The sequence below is a fragment of the Rutidosis leptorrhynchoides genome, chromosome 1 (assembly GCF_046630445.1).
Source record: "Rutidosis leptorrhynchoides isolate AG116_Rl617_1_P2 chromosome 1, CSIRO_AGI_Rlap_v1, whole genome shotgun sequence".
Lineage (NCBI taxonomy): Eukaryota > Viridiplantae > Streptophyta > Magnoliopsida > Asterales > Asteraceae > Rutidosis > Rutidosis leptorrhynchoides.
This window is the reverse complement of record NC_092333.1, coordinates 671619338-671634417: the sequence shown is the minus strand read 5'-3', so window position 1 is coordinate 671634417 and position 15080 is coordinate 671619338. Positions and strand designations below refer to the sequence as shown.

The 15080-nt window shown below is 39.2% G+C and overlaps 2 protein-coding genes across 6 annotated transcripts; one reads left to right on the top strand and one right to left on the bottom strand.

The window, feature by feature from the left end:
- The first annotated feature begins 960 nt into the window (after window positions 1–960).
- Window positions 961–7644, top strand: LOC139891167 (uncharacterized). Of its 5 annotated transcripts, none has more exons than XM_071874337.1 (29): window positions 961–1029; window positions 1211–1246; window positions 1326–1380; window positions 1459–1540; window positions 2286–2340; window positions 2472–2520; window positions 2603–2696; window positions 2859–2894; window positions 3027–3146; window positions 3240–3359; window positions 3451–3483; window positions 3581–3638; window positions 3727–3775; window positions 3873–3957; window positions 4048–4105; window positions 4216–4349; window positions 4450–4482; window positions 4564–4621; window positions 4701–4749; window positions 4876–4945; window positions 5036–5093; window positions 5185–5400; window positions 5488–5610; window positions 6139–6228; window positions 6336–6497; window positions 6612–6671; window positions 6745–6843; window positions 6938–7116; window positions 7206–7644. In XM_071874337.1, exons 2-29 carry the CDS (start codon window positions 1232–1234, stop codon window positions 7342–7344), a joined length of 2379 nt encoding a protein of 792 aa, XP_071730438.1. In that variant the 5' UTR covers window positions 961–1029; window positions 1211–1231; the 3' UTR covers window positions 7345–7644. The 5 variants fall into 5 exon arrangements, with proteins under 5 accessions (XP_071730438.1, XP_071730302.1, XP_071730371.1 ...); XM_071874201.1 differs by having other exon boundaries at window positions 2475–2520; window positions 4852–4945; window positions 7206–7643; XM_071874270.1 differs by having other exon boundaries at window positions 2618–2696; window positions 4852–4945; window positions 7206–7643.
- LOC139891489 (uncharacterized) lies at window positions 6765–8820 on the bottom strand. Its single transcript, XM_071874488.1, has 2 exons — window positions 8397–8820; window positions 6765–8305 (listed from the first exon to the last, which is right to left on the bottom strand). The coding sequence occupies exons 1-2, from the start codon at window positions 8684–8686 to the stop codon at window positions 7801–7803; spliced, it is 795 nt and encodes a 264-aa protein (XP_071730589.1). The 5' UTR covers window positions 8687–8820; the 3' UTR covers window positions 6765–7800.
- Window positions 8821–15080: the final 6260 nt, after the last annotated feature.

Here is a 15080-nt window from a genome sequence, read left to right as displayed (position 1 = left end):
AGGGCCGTCCCGTTAAAAATATGGGCCCTGTTCAGCAAATACAAATTAGGCATTTTGTATCATAAATTTTTTCATATTTATAATAATAAGCTCTATAAAACTAATAGTATCATGAGTATTACCATCTTTCAAAATAGCGGTTGCAAAATAACGGTTCAAAATAGCGGTTGCAAAAAACTTAATATCAAACAATTAATGGACTTGCGGTGGATCACTAAATATAATATATGTTGAGTTTTTCTTGGGCCCCTTCGGATTATGGGCCCTGTTCTATAGCACACTTAGAACATGCTCAAATCCGTCCCTGTGAAAAAAGATAATATTTATTTGCTTGATATGTGATCATTTCGATACAGTTTACAAATAAAGAACAATTTAATAATTGTTAAATTTGAAAAACGAAAAAAGTGGAACGGACGGTTACGTACCATTTAGGAAGTTACGAACTATTATTTTCATTACCCATATCCCTCAATCCCATTACACCCAATTTGTAGAGGAATGATTCATTACCCTAAACTCTATAATGATTATTCCCCTTATATCTAACCAATCACCTTTAATGATTACCTTTCCCATTCCTTATCTCCTAATACCCCTAACCAAACACACCCTAGAAAAGGCAAATTTTATCTTAGCAATTGCGAGTACTCTACTTAAAACAAACATTTAACTACACATACAAAATCAATCAGGATTTATGTAGTTGCTATTTTTAATGTATATATCTTTAAAGTTTATCTTCAAATTCAATCTTCAAAGTTTGTGTACCGCTATTTTGTACGAGTACAATTATTACACTTTTAAATTCAAAGAGTTATTGGGTCAAAGATGCGGGGTCCATGGCTTCATATGACAGAATAGTAAAGGGGGTGCTTAAGTAAAAAGTAAAAACACAAACGCAATTCAAATCTTAAAAAGCAACGGCCATAAAATAAAAATAAAAATAAATAATAAATAAATAAATAAGGAAAAAAAAACCCCCCAATTTCAAGATCGTCAGTGAATCCATCGTCTGATTGACGTTAGGTCAAATTCTTGATTTCATCTTTTATTTCTTCCTGTCAATTTTCATAGCTTCACTTCTTAAATCGCTCAACTCAATACTTTATTGTTCAATTACTTGATTCCTACAGAATACATAAATGTGAAACCCTAATTCGTATTTATGATCAGTTTCTTATCTTTCTTTTTAACTGGTTGATTACAGATGCTTAGAAGTTGAATCGAAATGGTAGTTACTAAGGTACGTTTACCTAAATGTGTTCACTCTAATATGCTTTATGTATACAGAAGAGTGATGTTTGTGATTTATTTGAATCTAGGGTTTAGGCACATCGAAGATTAGGGTTGCAGGAGGACGTGAGGCTGGAAAGAGTGGTATTTGAATATTCTATGATCTCTTTTTATTGTTCTGTATTATGAAAACTGTGTTGTAATTATTGTTTTGACAAACAGGTAGAGTCAGAAGTTTAAAGGTGTATACAGATGATGATAATGTCAAGATTCGGAACAAGGATCATGTAACTGTTGAAACTAAGTAAGTTGTAATAAGATGTTATGATAATTAATGATAAATTTTGTGGTGACCTACAATTTATGTTGGCGAACAGTGATGAAAAAGGTCGCAACTAATAGAGATAGAGTTGCTTGTGGTAAAAAGACTAATCTTATAGAAATTGTTCTTGTTGTGAGAAATATCTAGAAGGATTCTGATTATGTTGTAAAGTTGTATAACATAAGTGTATAAAGACGCACATATATTTGTATTTGTAGAGTCGAATTTTCATCGTAGGTGAAAACTTAAGAGTGTGTTGTGAAAACTGATAAAAAATAAGTTAGATATGATTAAGAAAAAGGTCCCAACTAATTAAGTTGCATATGATGTAAAGACCGATTTTATAGAAATTATGCTTACTGTGAGAAGTATCTAGAAGGATTCTGATTATGTTGTAAAGTTTTATAACAAAAGTATATAAAGATGCAACATAAATCTGTATTTGTAGAGTCGAATATTCACCTTAGGCAGAGTGGGTGTAGGTAGTGAAAACTCAAGAGTATGTGGTGAAAACTGATATAAGATTAGATGAATATGATTAAGAGTAGGCGCAAATGGAAGCGGAAGGCTGAAAAGATGTGGTCACTCCATTTACGACCCACATATGTATTTAGCAGGAGTTTGTTTTTGATTTCTTTTTCTTGTATGTATTAGTGCTTCGATTATATTGTTCTTGAGATACGTGTTGATTCCTTTATAACAATATCTAGCCTAATTCCTTTTGTAGGAAGCCTATTCCAGTCAAAGGTGAAATCAGCAATATCAATGTCGATATTCAGAAGGTTAATATCAATTCTATAATTCATTCAAATTGTGAATACATAGCGGTGGACACAGAGAGTAGCCTTCTAACTTGTAGAGTATATATAATGTGAAAACTGTTAATCTTGTATATTTTGTTTTGATTATGAAGGAGGCGCTTAACAAGGTGGAGAAACTTTTTGGGAAAAACTTCAGTTCTGGTAAGCATCCTGCAGCTTTAACTTTCCATAGAATACTTTTTCATATGAACACATTTTTTATAGAGAAAGTTATGCTTCACAGCTCAAGTTAATGTAGGAAGAAAAGTGTTGGCGGATATAAGCAATTCGCGTGGTGTTTTTCAGAAGAATGATACTTTTGTTGGCTCCAAACCTGGGTGAGTGACTTGAGCCTCTTCCTATAAAAAAAATGATTATTTTTTCATCCTGAATGTGCTATATTTAAAAGCTTTTCTCCGATATAAAAAGAATGGCAAACAGTTCTTCAGTTCTCCTTCAGTCAACTCTAACACATTCACATGGTATTAAAAATGTTGCAGGAAAAGTAAAATGGAAAAGGTTGCATATCCACAACGGTACGCGTACAACCATCCCATGGTTCTTTTAATCTTATAGAAACTCTAGCTGCTTAATTAGTTTGTGTTAACACACCTTAAGCTTTTGATAGTATGTGTAATATTCATTACCAGTTTCATATGAGTTTGTAGGGCTTCAGTCGGTACAAAAGCCAATACTGCAATTACTTCATCAGGCAAGGATCTGAAGGTCTTCAATGGTAATCCAAAGACTACAGTACGTGACCGAAAAACTGTTGGTCCTGTTTCAAGGTAAACTGGTAGTCAATATCCTTTTATTGCCTTTGGTTCGTTTATGTTGTGATAGTGCTTATAAACCCATTGATAAAATGCATAAAAAATTAGGGCTTCAACTGGTAAGAGAGCTAGTACTGAAAGTTCGTCATCAACCAAGGATCTGAAGGTCTTTAATGGTAATCAAAAGACTAGTCTACAGGGTCAAGAAACTGTTGGTCATGTAATAAGGTAAAACTGTTAATCGATGTGCTTTTCTGTATTTGGCCTTTTCGTTTTAGCGATTGTTTGTGACCATTATCTTTCGTTTTTGTTTATTTAGGAAAACCACAAAGAATTGTTTTCCACTCCAAAGGTGTCTATTCTGACCATGTATCTCTATGTTCAACCTTAGTTTGTGAATGTCCTTGAATTGATTTAATGGTTCTAATTTTTTTTTTTTTTTTTTTTAGGAAATCTTTTCCGATACTGAATCATGTTAAGAAGGCAGATAACTGTGATCCCAAGAATGTATGATTATGTTTTTTTATATTCTGCTCTAGTAATCTTGTATATTATATTATATATTCTATGAATGTTCATTGTTCTTTACTTGCAGGGTAATTTGGAACTTACAGTGAAGAACAAGGACACGTATGGATTCTCTGGTGTGTGCCTTGTTAAACTAAAAACTTAGAATTGTATCACTTCGATAATATAAACTTATAAAACATGTTAATTCATTTTTCCTTGTTAACTTTTCAGTTAAGCCTAAAGTTGGCACTTCAGCAGTGAGTAATGCGCGGGACAATCGTTGGAAGCATCGAGTTAGTGAAGGATCTTTAAAAATGTGGGGAGTGTACCATTTCAAGATTTAGTTTTACTTTTAATTAGCGCGTTTTCACTAAATAATAAGTTTATCCCTGTAATCTGTTGTTAGGGTGTCCGAAGCACAGCCACCAAGGGATACAAGAAGATTATCTAGGATATCAATGAAGGTATGATGAAAAACGTGTTAATGGTAGTACTAGTTTTCTATCTGAAACTTTATTTTTTTAGGTAACGGGATTGTAAATCTAACACGATTTAATGTCCTTTCAACTACCAGCCAACTGTGAAAACTACAGTTGTTATTCCCAAAGCCAGTACAGAAAGTTCGTCATCAAGCAAGGTTCTAAAGGTCTCCAATGGTAATCAAAACACTAGGCTACAGGGTCAAGAAACTGTTGGTCATGTAATAAGGTAAACTGGTAATCAATGTGCTTTTCTATTTTTGGCCTTTTTTTAGTTTGCTTGTGATAACGATTTTTTATGACCGTTATCTTTATTTTTGTTTATTTAGGAAATCCACAAAGAATTGTTTTCCAATCCAAAGGTGTCTATTCTAACTAAGGATCTCTATGTTCTACGTTAGTATGTGAATAATTAATGGTTTAATTATTTTTTGTTTCGTTAGGAAATCTTTTCCAATATCAAAGCATGTTAAGAAGGCGGATAACTGTGATCCCAAGAAAGTATGATTACGTTCTTTTATATTCTTCTCTAGTAATCGTGTATATTATTCTTTAGCTGTTCATTCTCCTTTACTTGCAGGGATATTTGCAACTTCCAGTGAAGAACAAGGACACATATGGATTCTCTGGTGTGTGCCTTGTTAATCTAAAAACTTAGAATTGTATCATTCATTTCGATAATATAAACTTATAAAACATGTTAATTCCTTTTTTCCTTATTAACTTTTCAGTTAAGCCTAAAGTTGGTACTACAGTTTTACCGTCAGTGAGTAATGCCCGAGACAACCGTTTGAAGCATCGAGTTAGTGAAGGATCTTTAAAAATGTGGGGAGTATACCATTTCAAGATTTAGCTTTACTTTTAGTTAGTGAGTCTTAAATAAGTAAAAAGTTTATCTTTTTGATCTGTTTTTAGGGTGTCTGAACGACAGCCACCAAGGGATGCAAAAAGATTATCTAGGGTATCAATGAAGGTATGCTGAAAAACATGCTAATGGTAGTATTAGTTTTTCTATCTGAAACTTTAATTGTTCTGACACAATTTAATGTTGTCTTAATTACCAGCCAACTGTGAAAACTACAGTTGTTATTCCCAAAGCTAAAAGGGTGTCGAAAAGCATCTCAGTTTTAACCAAACCGACATCAACATCAGGATCTTCATCTTCTAATCATACTGAATCTGTTTCGTGTGAGCAAAAGTTAGATGCTAACACATCAAACATCACTGCCAAAGGAAAGAGACGAAAATCTTACACGTCATTGCTAATTGAAAGAACTAAGGTTCTTAAAGTTTAATTTTTTTTAAGTTCCCTTGATGCATAATTATTTTATTGTTTTTTTCAATCATAACAATACCATGCGCTACAGCTGCTAAAGGACGAGCGCAATGTCACCAAAGAGGAGATACTGCCTAACATATACGATGACGGCAATCAACTTGAAGTTGCTGAATATGTGGATGAGATCTATCGCCATTATTGGGTTACAGAAGTAAGTTCACCATGCTTTCTTGCAAAAGTTACATTTCTTTATGAAATGTAATTTTTTTTTTTTTTTTTTTTTTTTGCTGTTAAACCGATTGTTTACCACCAACTTTTATATTTGTCATTTGCACATGAACAATATAAATGTTTTGTACATACCCAAACATATTTAGACAAGTTCTATTAGATTCCTAAAGAGATCTTGAGTGTGGCAATATCAGTTTTTAATTTTGCAGTTGATTAGAGATTGTTAGTACGCGGTTTGGGCATGTTAGGTTACAGGGTAATGGGCAGTTTCTGCTACAATGCTATTCAAATCTCTTTTATTAACGTTTGATTAATTCAAGTATTAATCTAATAAATCAAGTTTGGAGGTTTTTATGCAATAAAAATACACTTTAGAGTACTTTTAACCCATCAATCCATTCCTTTTTTGCTAGTTTATATACCATAAGATGTAGACATAGCCCGAAATGTTCCTTGTTAAACATACAAGTTTGATGATGCTTTAATTAAATAGCAAAAATGAATGCAGGCACATAATCCATCTCTGAAAAACTACATGGAGATTCAGACAGACATCACTCCTCAAATGCGGGGCAGACTGATTAATTGGCTTGTAGAGGTACATTTTGTTTATTCTTACTTAGAATTTTTTTAATACAAAAGTTAGAGCCAGGTTATGCTATTTTACTTTTCCTGATCTGCATCTGTTGATTCTTCTTGTTATAGGTACATTTAAAATTCGATTTAATGCAAGAAACGCTTTATCTGATGGTCACACTCTTGGACTATTACTTGTCTGTTGCCACTATCAAGAGAAGCGAAATGCAGTTAGTTGGTCTCACTTCACTATTGCTAGCATCGAAGTATGAGGACTTTTGGCACCCAAAGGTAAATGTTTCATCTTATAATTCAAAATTTATTTTGTATATATTACGATTATAGTCCAAAATCAGTGTATCAAGTCTTTTTTTTTCTTCTTATTAGTGCTAATATCTTTAACAGGTTATGGAACTGATTGGTATCTCAGCAGAGATATATACAAGAGATCAAATGCTTGAAATGGTATGTCTTATCATTTCTCTACTAATAAATCAAGACTGCTGTATACTTACTGTATATGTATATTAATTAACAGGAGACAACAATTTTAACGAAGCTGAACTTCCGACTTAATCTGCCTACACCTTACGTTTTCATGCTACAATTTCTTAGAGCTGCTCAGGGGGGCAAAACGGTAATTTTACAGTTTCTGTTACACAGCAGTTCTAAAACAGATGCACATAATGATCTATATTAACAAATACTAACATTGAGGACCACTGTTGCAGTTTGAAAACTTAGCATTCTATCTCATTGAGTTGTGCCTGGTGGAATATGATGCTTTACACTTCAAGCCATCACTACTATGTGCATCAGCTATTTATGTTGCTAGATGCACCCTGAATTTGACCCCGGCGTGGACCCCACTTTTGTGCAAACATTCTCATTATCGAGAATTTCAGATCAGGTACTATTTCCAGATATCAAAATTTTCATGAATTTTACTCATTTGTTGTAAGGTGTTCACCTGATCATATTATTAACACTCTTATTTAGGGATTGTGCTGATATGATCTTGAGATTTCACAAGGCTGCAAAAACCGCACCATTGAGAGTCACATATGACAAATTCATGAGTCGTGATAAGTGTGAAGTTGCATCGATCAAACCTCTAAACAAGCTTCCACCTCCATAGCTTTTTGATGTTTTGATCGATCAACCTGGTAATATGTACTTGATTTTAAAATCAACACTTAGTTGTGTAGAACACAGTGTGAATCTTGTAGTAATGACAGCATAATACTCTTTTTTTAATGGGGTATTATAACCTTCAGATCTATAGTCTATAAGTTGCCAGATCATCAAGAATTGTAGTACGCAACTAAATATGTAGTCGTAACAAACAAATGATGCATATCAAAAGTCTTACTCCGTACCATATAACCAAACACGTGTATGTAGACAATTCGAAACATCCATTTGCTCTCTAAATAGATTTTATTATATGCTTTTCGCTTACGCTTTTACAATAGTTTTCAAGACTGACTTTTGTTACATCGTATAGGTAGAAGTATGTGCAGCATAATAACTAGTAAGTATGCATATACATAAGCAGTAGCCAAAAGAGTTGTATAGTTTAACTGAACACTCACTATAGACAAGTAGCAGGAACTAATTGACAATCATGTAAAACCGAAAAATCTTGGCCTGGATCCAACGTGTTCTTAACCGCACGATAGAAATCTAGCCATGAAGACGAGTAAGCCGAATCCAGACTACACCATGAAAACGTAGGGTTAGGAGTTGCAGGAGGGGCAGCAGCTACCAAATCGAGAACCGATATAGCTGGTTTAAGTTGTCTAGGGAAATTAAATGCCAAATTATCGACTTTATGCTCGTAAATCTTCCCTTTTCGATCCAATTTATACCGTGAAGTACCCTGGAATTCACCCTTAGCTTCCCAGGGAACACGAGGAATCCCTTTTAGATTCCAACGGATCAAAATTAGATTCTCAGATGGCTGCCAAACCCTAAAAACCTCCAATGAAATTTCTTTGAATAGAATTCGACCGTGGAAACGTAATGCTCTGAAAATCAGCTTGTAGTTATCAATCCCGGTGAATTTGTTTAAGGGATCAACAAAGGTAATATCATCCCTGTCAAATATACATACACAAAATCAACAATCTTATATGGAACTAAACTGAATTATATCAAAATTAGGTTAAAACGAGCTGAAATATGTACCTATAGATATCGTAATTGAGGTCTGTGGTAAAGAGCAGAGGTAGATCATGACGGAGAGTACGAACAGCTAAACCTAAATTAACGTAGAATTCCTGACGAGGATCCGGCGGCGGTGAAACCCTAACACGAACCGGCGGCGGTTGGACGGCGGATTGTATGGCAAAACCATTTTGATTATGGTGAGTTGGAGGTTGAGATAATGAAATTAGAGGTTTATGTGATGAATTATGAAGATGAATTCGAGTGAATGATGTTGGTGGTGAAAGATTGGGGATTGCTGTGAAAGCCATTATCTTTTTAATTGATGGGAGGGGAAGAAATTATGGTTTTGGTTTGTGTAAGTTGAAACAAGAGGCTGTAAGCAGTTGTTCAAACTTCATTGTGTGTTCACATCATCATCATCCCATAATCACGTAATTTATGACACGTATGTTTATTTCGCTGTGATTATTTTATTTATTTTTTTGATTTAATGACGTCGGTATTTTGCAATTTTGGTTGGATTATAATGATACCGCAGCCCGCATGCGCATGTAACATACACACGGGCATGCGCTATGGTGCGCATGCGGGGTGCTCTCATGCGGCATGCGGCATGCGGATCCGTATCTGGTCCTTTACGGCGGTTGAGCAAATATCTTTTCTATAATTATATCCGTGATTCGGGGGAGATGGTTATGGAAACGATTATCACTATCCTATGACGGTTCTAGAATTAGGGTTTGCCTATAAATACAAACCCTAATCGTCGTTAGCACCATACCACGTTGCGTAACCATCTTCTACCACACATCCTACGTAACTTACATCCTCTATCATCTTCTAAAGGTTAACAGGTGAGTTCTTTATTAACTGGTACCTACAACCTTGCTTGGGGCCTTCTGATCGACGGACGTCATCGAAGGTGGACTTAATCACTTGGCCACCCCGCCGACATCATCATGTCGGCCAGGGTTATTCACGGTAGCCGGACCGGAGAGCCACGTTCTAAGATCCTTAAACCCCTCCTTTACGTTGAGCAAGCATGTTAAGACCCCTCGGTTAAAATATGCATGATCAAGTGGTGCTTTCATTGAGAGTCGAATTAATTCAAGACTGTTTAATTGCTTTTTCTTTTAAGGTTTTGAATTGTATGACTCGTTATTTACAAAATTTTTGAATTTTTTCTTTAACAGTATCATGACTTCCGAGGAATCATCGGAACATACCCAAACAGATGTTCAGAACGCACCGTCTGGTAGTCAACATACACCGGTTATGACTACGGAGGCCGCTACTCAGGCGGGATACACGATATACCCTCCACCTATATCCGGCGAACCCTTTCAGAGGTACAAGCCGATATATTCAGACGGGGTCACACCGCCAAGAGCAAACTCACCAGTCACAACCATGCGGCTGGACTTTTCGACAGTGGATCCAAGGGTCATCTTTGCAGGCGTTGGCGGTAGAACAACGGGGCCGCATGTGGTTTGCTGCGGCCAGGTACCTATTTACAGTACCACTGTTTCAATACCTCTGCATACGCAGGGCATTCAGCAGAATTCGTCATTTACACCGTTGCAACCTTGGCAACCACCGCGCCCAGTCTCACAATTTTTAACTCCTGCGGATGCGCAGGCGTTACTTAATAGTTGGGGATTTGGGGTCATCCCAGATGCGAACTCTCATTGGGCGCCGATAACAGCGCAGCAGCAAAGCACAGCGCATACAGTTGGGCTTTTAAGTGTGTATCCTCAAGTTTCGCAGATATCTGCGCCACAGGTTTCGCTTCCTTTACAGCCACCTGTGTACTCCGCGTCTTCAAGTTATCCCTCTTTTCCAACGCAGCAGCCTTGGTCATATCCGCAGACGCAGGGTCAACCTTGGCAAAATGTTCAAGGGCAGGCAAATCTTGCAAGTCAATTCATGCAGGCCGCACCTCCCGATATGGTTCACTTATTTTCACAACCTGACTTTGTTCAGGACATGATGAAGCGTTTCTTTGCAAATTTGAAAGGGGATCCTGTTAAACCACCCTTCGAGCTACCGACTACCTTTGACAAGTTTCCTCCGCATATATCCGCCTACCCGTTTCCATCAACACCAAAGATACCTAGCACGTTGGGTACTTACAACGGCCTGACCGATCCAGATGATTTTTTACAGCGCTTCGAAGGCGCAATGCGCACTCAAGGCTGGGTGGATCCGGTTGCGTGTCAGATATTTCCTATGACACTACAGGGTATTGCTCGTGAGTGGTTTAATAAGTTGCCGGCGGGTAGTATTGCCGGGTTTATGGATCTGCGGACAAAGTTTTTACTGCAATATCAGAATCAGAGACCACGCAAGCGCACTCACATTGAATGCCATGACATCGTGCAGAAGTCCAAGGAATCTTTGGGCGAATTTCTCACAAGGTATACTAATGAGTGCCTGCGTATACCAGATCTCAAACCAGAGCAACAGATTTCCGGACTCATACATGGTATAAACTCAGAACGTCATCCAACACTGGTAAGGCGTCTGCGCCATACAGTCCCAACAACTTATGCTGAGGCGCTTAATGAATGCCACGACTATATGCGGAGTGGCGAAGATAATGACATTCCAACAGCTAGCACACGCAACGAGAGGAAGGACGATGATGATCGTTCGCGCGATCAAAATCGTGGTAACAACTCTCGCGGAAGGTATCCTAGCGGTGGTCCTATCAGGAATGATAAAGGGAAATCAAGTGGCAATTATCGAAACAATAATCAGCGCGGCATCAACAATCAGAACTATGCGCTTCTTAAAAGCTTATCCAAAACGCCCAAAGAAATTTTGGCGACGGAGCCAGTATGCGCGACCTTCGCGGTTCCAACTCCGCTTACAGAATTTGGTAAGCGGGATAAGACAAAGTATTGTGAATTTCACGATGATTACGGGCACGATACGAATAGGTGTAAAAACTTGATGGAACGGGTACTGGAGGCGCTCCGTGCGGGTAAGTTGGATCACCTCAAACCGCCAAAGAAAGATAAAGGGAAAGCCGCAGAAGAAGGGTCAAAAACTAAAACCTTCGCGTGGCAGAAAGTGGATAAGACCAAAAATGCTGATTTAACCATTAACATGGTTGACGCAGAGAAATTAGGTCAGCGAAGAAAGTATAACGATCATCAGGATTGGGAACTTCTTCCAATCACTTTCCCTCCTGTGATGTCAATTGACAGGGTGAATGAACCTATCATTATCAAGTGCCGCATTCCTTCTTGCGGGGTGCAGGTCAAGCGCATGCATGTCGACACTGGGAGCGGCGTTGACATTATGTACGAGCATTGCTATCAATTTCTTCCCGAACACGTGAAGGCGCAGCTACGTCCGTCTGATATCACGCTGTCTGGTTTTTCCGGAGAAAGCTCATGGCCCGTGGGACGGATAGAGTTAGTAATAGAGCTCGAAGATGACAAGAATCCGCAGTTAATAAGGAACGAATTAGTTGACTTTTATGTGGTTCGCTCGACTTCGCGATATAATGCGCTACTGGGAAGAAATTTCATACGGCGTTTTAACATCATACCTTCGGTAGTGCACGGTTTGATTAAGTTTCCTACTAAGGGAGGAGTTGCCACAATGGCGTCACATCAAACGATTGAGATATGTGCGTCAGTTGTGCAAATTAACATCCCTAGCGTCGGGGAGCAGATTGCAAGCAGTGCGGTCATTGCTAATCGCTTGCATCCAGATAAGCGTATAAAAATCGGCGCAGGTTTATCAGCTGAAACCAAGGCTAAGTTACATGGTATATTGTCCGCAAACGCAGATGTTTTCGCATGGCGCGAATCAGATATGACAGGTGTCCCGCGGGACATTGCGGAACATAAGTTGAATGTTAATCCATCGCTCACACCTGTTAGACAAAAGAAGCGGCATATGGCTTTAGACCGCAGTGATTGGCTATGCGCAGAAGTAGACAACCTTGTGAAAGCAAACATTCTACGCGAAGTGCGTTATCAAACATGGGTTGCCAATCCGGTGTTGGTGAAAAAGGCTGATGGTAACTGGCGAATGTGCGTTGATTTTAAAGACATTAACAAAGCATGTCCTAAAGACAATTACCCTCTCCCGGAGATAGATTGGAAGGTTGAATCTTTGTCTGGATTCAGATATAAGTGCTTTCTGGACGCATACAAAGGTTATCACCAAATTCTAATGGCTGCGGAAGACGAAGACAAGACTGCTTTTCATACGCCGCAGGGTATTTATTGTTACACAAAGATGCCTTTCGGCTTGAAGAACGCGGGCGCGACCTATCAGCGTGTAATTGACGCAGCATTCAAGCCTCAAATTGGCAGAAATCTTGAAGCGTATGTCGATGACTTGGTAATCAAAAGCAACACCGAAGAAGACATGCTCGCATACATCCTAGAAACGTTTGCCTCTCTGCGAAGGATCAACATGAAGCTTAATCCGCTTAAATGTAGCTTTGGAGAGGAGGAAGGCAAGTTTCTAGGTCATGTGGTGACAGCGCGGGGTATCAAGGCTAATCCCAAAAAGATTGAAGCTATTGATAATTTACCATCTCCGAAAACAAAGAAAGATGTGCAGAGTCTCACTGGGAAGCTCGCAGCAATCACGCGGTTTTTGTCAAAAGCCGCAGAGCGTCAGCTACCATTCTTTAACACTTTGAAAAACTGTTTGAAGAAAAAGGATTTTGTCTGGACTCAGGAAGCAGAATCAGCCTTTCAGGAGATGAAAAAGGTGCTTGCAGAGTTACCAACACTTACTGCGCCAGTCCCTGGGGAGACGTTAACGCTGTACCTTGCGGCATCAAAGGAAGCAATAAGTTCAGTTCTCATCGCAGACCGCGAAAAGGTAACTTATCAATTTACTTGCATTATTTATTTCGTAGAACTTTAACGCTGAGGTTTTCTCAGACACAAATGCCGGTCTACTTCGTAAGCAAGACGCTGACATCAAGCGAAGTAAACTACTCGCCAATAGAGAAGTTAGTATATGCGCTTGTCCATACAGCGCGGCGTTTACGCCGATACTTTCAAGCACATCCGATTGTGGTTCTAACTGATCAGCCAATCAAACAGGTTGGTACATGATTACTTTGCGGCAATGACCGGGGTTACCGCATTGACTAACGCAATCATTTTATTTCATTCAGGTACTGTACAAGCCCGAGATTTCTGGCCGAATGGCCAAGTGGGCAGTCGAATTGGGAGAACATGAAATAAACTTTTCTTCACGCAGTGCGGTTAAGGGTCAAATACTTGCTGACTACCTAGCAGAAATACCTGCGGATGTCGAAGCGTCAGCAGAACATCAAGATCCGCCCGCACCTGTTCTATCACCATGGGAATTATACACCGATGGTGCGTGTAGCGCATCTGGCGCAGGCGCAGGTGTAATTTTGACAGGTCCAGGCGGTGAGGAACATACGTACGCACTGCGGTTTAATTTTGCTGTCACAAACAATGAAGCAGAGTATGAGGCTCTGCTAGCAGGTATGCGCATCGCGCATAAGTTGAATGTTAAAATCTTGCACGCTTACGTGGATTCAAAGCTAGTATGCAATCAAGTCTGCGGAGACTTCGAAGCGCACGACATTGCTATGCAGCAATATTTATCGCTTGTTCATAATCTCGCTGACCAGTTCGAGGCTTTTCAAATCTCGCACGTAATGCGGGGGCAAAATAAGAAGGCGGATGCGCTAAGCAAACTAGCTGCCTTGGCTTTTGATCATATGGGTAAGAAAATTCTAATAGAGGAACTCAACGCAAAATCTATTGTCATGATGCCTCTAGTGGCACCGGTTGAGGAATCAAGCCCAACGTGGATGACGCCCATCATCGCTTTTTTACGGGACGGCACTTCACCCGCGGACTCCTCCGATGCGAAGAAAGTCCGCACAAAGGCACCGCTTTATGCCCTCGAGGGTGACGTCTTGTATCGAAGAAACTATTTGGGACCGCATTTAAGGTGCGTAGGTCCGAAAGAGGCAGAGGAAGTTATACGCGAGGTGCATGAGGGTGCATGCGCCCTTCATTCGGGACACAGGTCCATTGTGTCAAAAATCATGCGGTTAGGTTATTATTGGCCTACTATGTACGCAGACACCGCGCGTATTGTCAAGCAATGCGAATCATGCCAAATACATGCACCTATCAGCAGGGCACCTGCGCATCCAATGATACCGGTCTCCTCGCCATGGCCATTCTGCAAATGGGCGATCGACATAGTCGGACCATTCCCCAAAGGCCAAGGAAATGTCAAATTCTTAATTGTTGCAATCGATTACTTCACGAAGTGGGTCGAAGCGAAACCGCTGGCAACAATTTCGGGGAAAAGAGTGCGGAATTTTGTATGGGAAGACATTGTCTGTCGATTCGGCATACCCAATGAAATTGTTAGTGATAACGGTACACAATTTGCCGGCGATCCTTTTCGCAGTTGGTGTGCGGAGCTTAATATTAAGCAAACTTTTACTTCAGTTGCGCTTCCGCAGGCGAATGGCCAGTGCGAAGTTACCAACCGAGATGTAGTTGCTGGAATCAAGGCAAGGTTGGGTCATGACCGCGTTGGTTGGGTGGATGAGCTTCCAAAGGTTTTATGGGCGCATAGAACCACACCCAAAGCAAGCACTGGTGAGACTCCGTTTAGTTTGGTTTATGGGTCAGAAGCTGTTGTACCCGCAGAGATTGGGGTACCAAC

What these genes read in the sequence shown, in the direction of transcription:
- LOC139891489 (XM_071874488.1), bottom strand. Translation starts at nt 8,686, where the DNA reads ATGGCTTTCACAGCAATCCCCAATCTTTCACCACCAACATCATTCACT. An exon ending in CTCAATTACGATATCTATAG is followed by an intron (nt 8,306 to 8,396) that starts GTACATATTTCA and finishes TATATTTGACAG; the next exon opens with GGATGATATTACCTTTGTTG.
- LOC139891167 (XM_071874399.1), top strand. An exon ending in TATCTAGGATATCAATGAAG is followed by an intron (nt 4,106 to 4,215) that starts GTATGATGAAAA and finishes TTCAACTACCAG; the next exon opens with CCAACTGTGAAAACTACAGT. An exon ending in AGTGAAGGATCTTTAAAAAT is followed by an intron (nt 4,946 to 5,035) that starts GTGGGGAGTATA and finishes ATCTGTTTTTAG; the next exon opens with GGTGTCTGAACGACAGCCAC.